Source organism: Zonotrichia albicollis, chromosome 31 (genome assembly GCF_047830755.1).
Source record: "Zonotrichia albicollis isolate bZonAlb1 chromosome 31, bZonAlb1.hap1, whole genome shotgun sequence".
NCBI classification, from domain to species: Eukaryota; Metazoa; Chordata; class Aves; order Passeriformes; family Passerellidae; genus Zonotrichia; species Zonotrichia albicollis.
Genome location: NC_133849.1, coordinates 2,999,057 through 3,004,871, shown reverse-complemented (window position 1 = coordinate 3,004,871; position 5,815 = coordinate 2,999,057). Strand labels below are relative to the sequence as shown.

General features: G+C 60.2%; 1 protein-coding gene across 1 annotated transcript; it reads left to right on the top strand.

The window, feature by feature from the left end:
- Positions 1–252: 252 nt before the first annotated feature.
- LOC141725771 (class II histocompatibility antigen, B-L beta chain-like) lies at positions 253–2,759 on the top strand. Its single transcript, XM_074529804.1, has 4 exons — positions 253–408; positions 875–1,126; positions 1,816–2,100; positions 2,470–2,759. The coding sequence occupies exons 1-4, from the start codon at positions 324–326 to the stop codon at positions 2,757–2,759; spliced, it is 912 nt and encodes a 303-aa protein (XP_074385905.1). The 5' UTR covers positions 253–323.
- Positions 2,760–5,815: the final 3,056 nt, after the last annotated feature.

Genomic DNA, 5,815 nt, shown 5'->3' with positions numbered 1-5,815 from the left:
GCACGCATTGCTGGGCTCACCTGAGCTCCCACCTGCCCAGCGCCCCAAGGTTCCCCCTGCCCAAAAAAAACCCCTCCGGGGCTGCAGCGTCCCGGAAACGCCTCAGCCAATGGGAGCGCAGGCAGGCGGCATCTTAACCAATGAGATCTCGGGGCGTTGGATTGCCTCATCGGTTGCCGGGCAGAGCCCGTGGCCGATCGCTGCCCGGAAGCGGCGGCAGCCAATGAGAGCGCGCGGCGCTGCCGAGCCCGCCCTGCTCCGGACTGGCGCTCCCAGCGCAGCGCGGCTGCTTTGGGGCTGCTGCTCCGTGCCCGGCCCCGGCCATGGGGCGAGGGGCGGCAGCTGGGGCCCTGCTGGCGGCACTGGTGGTGCTGGGAGCCCCCCCGGCTGCGGGCGCGGAGCTCTCGGGTGAGCGGGAGGCGGGAGGCGCTGGGACAGGGGGGGAGAAGGGGGAGAAGGGGGGAACCCGGAATGGAGGGGGAGGAGGAGGGGACCCCCTAAGGGAGAGCGGGAGGGCCTGAGGTGTGGGGGGAGGAGAGGGAGCGGTGGGAGAGGGTGGGGAAGGGGCAAAAGCGGAGGTGGGACACCATATCTGAGCGGGACGGGGCTGGGGATTGGGAAATTTGTGGGAAAATCGGGAAATGGGACCCCAGAAGTGATTTGGGGAGCGGACGGAGGTGGGAGGGGAGACGATGTGGAAGGGGAAATGGGGGAAGGGCGGCAAAGAGGAAGCGGCAGCGCGGGCAGGAGGGTCCCATGGCGGCCGAGGGGCGCAGGTTGTGCGGAGTGGGGATCCGGGGTGGGCCCGGAGCTCTGGGGATGCTGGGAGAGGGTGGTGGGTTGGCACCCCCTGACCTGTGTCCTGCACACTCAGGGGTGTTCCAGAGGATGACAAAGTCCGAGTGTTACTTCATTAACGGCACGGAGAAGGTGAAGTACGTCCAGAGATCCATCTACAACCGGGATCAGTTCATAATGTTCGACAGCGACGTGGGGCACTTTGTGGGGTTCACCCGCTATGGGGAGAAGTTGACCAAGCGCTGGAACAGCAACGCGGTATTCATGGAGGACAGACGGACTGCGGTTGACTGGTTCTGCCGGTGCTGGTACATCACGGAGCGCCGAGGTGAGCACGAGGGAGAGTGCGTCCCCTCGGGGCCTGCCCTGCCAGTAACCCTGGAGCCCCTCAAAATCAGCCTGGGCATCGGCCCAGAGCCCTCAGCCCTCCTTGTGCCGACCCCCGGGGTCTCCAGATCCTCCCAGTCCCTCCCGGTGCCCCCCCGCGCGTCCATTTCAGCGACCCGTAAAGTTGACGCTTTGCAACCAATGAGATCGTATCATGTTCATGACTCATCTGTTGCCAGGCAGACCCGCAGCACGGAGTGCCTCGCGCCGGACTCGGCCTCCCAGTGCCGCGCACTTCATTCCCAGTTCCTCCCAGTGCCACCAAGATCCCTCCCAGTGCCATTCCAGTCCCTCCAAGACCATGCCCAGTTCCTCCCCAGTCTCTCCCAGTCCATTCCCAGTCTCTTCCCAGTTCATTCACAGTTCACTCTTAGAACTCCACCCTCTCTCCCAGTTCCCCCATTCCTTCCCATCTCTCTGTGTCACCCAACTCCCTCCCAGTCTCTCCCACTCCCTCCGAGCACATTCCCAATCCATCCGAGCCCATCCCCAGTCCCTCCCACCACATTCCCCAATCCATTCCCTGTCACTCCGAGTCCATTTCAGTCCATTCCCAGCCCTCCCTTCTCTCTCCCAGTGCCCCCCAGCTGATCCCAGTGTGTCCCCGCTCTCTCTCTCTGTCTCTCCCAGTGCCCCCCAGTGTGTCTATCTCGCTGGTTCCCCCCTCGAGCTCCCAGCCCGGCCCCGACCGCCTGCTCTGCTCCGTGATGGATTTCTACCCTGCTGCCATCCAGGTGAGGTGGTTCCAGGGCCAGCAGGAGCTCTCGGAGCACGTGGTGGCCACCGACGTGGTTCCCAACGGGGACTGGACCTACCAGCTGCTGGTGCTGCTGGAAACCCCCCCCCGGCGCGGGCTCAGCTACAGCTGCCAGGTGGAGCACGTCAGCCTGGAGCAGCCCCTGAGGCGGCACTGGGGTACGGGGGAGCCCCTGGGGGCGCTGGCGGAGCCACTGGGCTGTGCTGGGAGGCACTGGGAGGGAGCTGGAGAGAGCCAGGCTGGAGCTGGGAGAGGGGCTGGGGGCTGGACAAGGGCTGGGCAGGGGTTTGGGGGATGCTGGGGAGGGTTGGGTGGGGCTGGGGGGGTCCTGGTGGGCACTGGGAGCGACTTTGGGGGTGCTGGGTGTGCCTGGGAGGGAGTTTGGGGGCGCTGGGTGCAAAGGGTAGGGGGTTTAGAGGATGCTGGATGCGACTGGGAGGGACTGGAATGAGCCTGGAGGGGACACTGGGAGAGGCTCGGGGTGTCGGTGAGAGGTTTTGGGGGGCTGAGCCCTGCGGAGCCCCCAGAGATGCCGCCGGACGCCGCCCGCATCAAGATATTGATGGGGATTGGGGGCTTCGTCTTGGGCTTCGTCTTCCTGGCGCTGGGGCTCGGCTTCTCCCTGCGCAAGAAGGTCAGGGCGGGTGCCGGGGGTGGCGTCCCCGCCGTGGCGGAGCGTGTGCGCTCCCGCCGGGGCCCCCAGCCCGGTGTCACCCCGTTTTCTCTGCCCACAGAGCTCCTGAGCCGGCGGCGGCCGCAGCCCATCCCGTGTGCTCGGGCCCGGCCGGGACCCCCCGCTCCGTCCCCGCTCCGCTGATTCTTGGGGGGTCCCGTGTCCCCCCAGCCCCGCTGGCGCTCTGCCCCCGCCCAGTGCCTGCTCCCAGTGCTCCCAATAAAGCTTCCCAGTTGGGCCCGGGGCCGTTTATTGGGGGGACGATGGGGAGGGGTTTGGGGGGGGGCGATGGGACGGATTTGAGCAAAGGGAGGGGGACAAAGGGTGGGGGCTGGGCCTGGGGGGAGGGGTCGCTGCCCGCGGATCCCGCAGTGCCCGGTGCGGGACGAGCTCCGTGCGCTGCTCCATCTCCATCCCCCGTGGGAGGATCCACGCTGGATAATCCCGGGTGACCCCAAGGGTCAGAGCCCCCCGTGTGGGGGTCAGAACCCCCACACCTGGCTGGGGGTTCCACATCTTCCTAACCGCCCCCCGTGGACACCTCGATGAAGGCCGGGGGGTCCCCGCTACTTTTCTTGTTTCTGCTCCTCTCCTCATCTCCCCCTCCTCTTCCTCCCACCTCTCCTCTCCCGGTTCAGTCGCTCCTCCCGCTCCTCCTCGTTCCTCCTCCCGCCTCCTTCCCCTCTTCTCTCTCACATCCCCCGCCCCTTCCTCAATGGTTTCTTGAAGGGTCCAGTTCCATCTTCCCTTGGGTACTGCCCTGAGAGCTTTTCCAGCTGACTTCACTACTGCACTCTCAGACTGAGAGTGGGGAATCTTGGTGCTTGGTTTCCTCATTCCAGCTGCCTTTGACAGGGTTTGTTTCTGTCCTCAGCTGATTTTGGCCTCTGCGCTCAGCTCAGCCCTGAGCAGGACCAGCGCAGCTCCATGGTGGGCACTGCTCACTGGATGGCTGTTACCAGGCTTTGCAAGGGTCTTCAGGGGTGAAGAGATAGATGAGGGGCTTAACTTCATGATCAGAAGGCTGGATTTATTATTTTATGATATATAATACATTAAGACTATACTAAAAGGAATAGAGAGACAAGTTTCAGAAGCTGCTATGCTAGGAATCGAATAGGAATGAATAACAACAGAGCTTTCTCTGATCTGTCCCAGAGAAAGATTGGTCTTTGATTGGGCCTTAATTGTAAACATGGAACATGGGCCAATCACAGGTGCACCTGTTACATTTCACATCAGCAGAGCACCACCGTTTACATTCTTCTTCTGGGGCCTCAGCTTCCCAGAAGGGGGAAAAGTCCTAAAGAAAGGATTTTTCACAAAAGATGTCTGTGACAGATGGCCCCAGAAGTTGTGACCAGATCTCCTTATGGCCCCAAGGTGGACGTCTGGGCCTTTGGCACTGTGACCATCGAGATGGTGGAAGGAGAACCTCCTTACTTCAGGGAAACGGCGGCCATGGTAAGAGGCAAATTCTGCAGTGGCTGCCAGAGGCCTGTGAGCACAGGGGGACCCTGCACTGGGAGCAGCAGCTGGAGGTTTCTGCACATGGGAAGGGAATGCCCAGAGGACTCCAGCCTCAGCACAGACGAAGATTCTGCAATCTCCAGCAACAATTTTCTTTGGGATTTATGTTGTTGCCGCTCTTCTGGCTGTGAGGATGACCGGAAAATGTGAAGCAAGTGCATCAGCTCTAATGTTACCTTGCAAGAAAACCCCACACCAACCCCACATCCCAGCCCCAAACCCAACAAGTTTTCTGCAGAAGTTTCTAAAATGGTTTTGTGAGATGATCTTCCCCCTGATTCTTCTCACTGGGAAACTTGTTGAAAACATAAAGATGATTGTTTAACATCCCCATAGTCTAACATATTTCTTTCCTAGTCCAAGCTACTTTCTCTGTGTCACCAAGCCTGAGATTTCAGCATCACAAACCTCCTGTGTCTTGCCTGGCAGTTTCTGGGATGGGGCATCAGGAATGCATTTACTTGAGTGTCAGTGGCACTGCAGAGATGCACTTGAAGTAAGAATCCTCTGAAATACCACAGGCAGACCACACTGACTCTGGAAAATGGCCTGTAAAGCTGGTGCCAACATTTGGAGAAGCAAAATGTGTTATTTCTGATGGAGGTTCCTACTGACAGAGTCAGCCAATGCAACTGGCTCTCAAGGCGAGATCATTTGGATGTTGCAGTGGCTGTGGCAGCCCCAGGGTTTGGGTTTTTTGGCTGGCATAGCAAAATGAGCTCTGAGCAGCATCTGTGGCAGGGAGGAAAGTGCCCCTGGAGCTGGGGCTGAGGCCCGGGGTGGATGTGAGCCCGTGTGGGTGTGAAGGGAGCTGGCAGAGCGCTGAGTTTGCTTTCCCTGCAGGCTCCCGCTCTGATCCGGCAGAACAGGAGCTCGCAGCTGCAGCAGCCCTGGCGCCTGTCGGCTCTGCTGCGGGACTGCCTCGAGTGCAGCCTGGAGGCGGACGAGGAGCGGCGCTGGGCTGCCCAGGAGCTGCTGCAGGTGAGGGCAAGGGGCTGCAGGGGAAGCAGCAGCGCCAGGGAAGGGTTTTCTTGTGGGCCCCCTGCGACAGTCTCCAGTCTGGCTGCGTTCCACACGCAGAGCAAGCAGAATCCTCGCCTGCTGTGGCTTGGCAGGCTCCTTTGGAGCTCATCTGGGCCTGGTGCCCCACAGCGAGCAGGGACATCTTCAAGCAGCTCAGGGGGCCCAGAGCCCTGCCTGACCTGAGCTTGGATGTTTCCAGGGAGGAGGCACCTCCCACATCTCTGGGCACCTTCTGTCAGTGTTTCCCCACTCTGCTGGTTAAAAAATTCTTCCTTAGATCCAATCTGAGCCTGCTTCCCTCTCCCGAGTTTCAAAGCATTTCCCTTTGTCCTTTTGCAACAGAGTCAAGTTCCTCAAGTTCCTGTGAGGAACTTGACTCTGGAAAGTAACAGTTCATTTCTTTCCTTTTTATCCTTTGGGCAGCACCCATTTTTATCATCAGCCAAGCCTCTCTCCAGCCTGACCCCTCTGATCACTGCAGCGAAGCAACTGAGGGAGCAGCGGAGGAGATGAAGCCCTTGAGGACAGCTTTCGGTTATAGTAGTCAGGACAACTGGTTAGTTATGGTAGTGAGCATGGGTAGTTACTTATGGTAGTTAGCACTGTAGTTGATTATGGTAGTTAGCATTGGTAGTTTATGGTAGTTA

Bases quoted from the DNA above. Each gene is read 5' to 3' on its own strand.
- LOC141725771 (XM_074529804.1), top strand. From the start codon at position 324: ATGGGGCGAGGGGCGGCAGCTGGGGCCCTGCTGGCGGCACTGGTGGTG. The intron at 409-874 runs GTGAGCGGGAGG...CTGCACACTCAG, and splicing joins TGCGGGCGCGGAGCTCTCGG to GGGTGTTCCAGAGGATGACA. The intron at 2,101-2,469 runs GTACGGGGGAGC...CGGAGCCCCCAG, and splicing joins GCCCCTGAGGCGGCACTGGG to AGATGCCGCCGGACGCCGCC.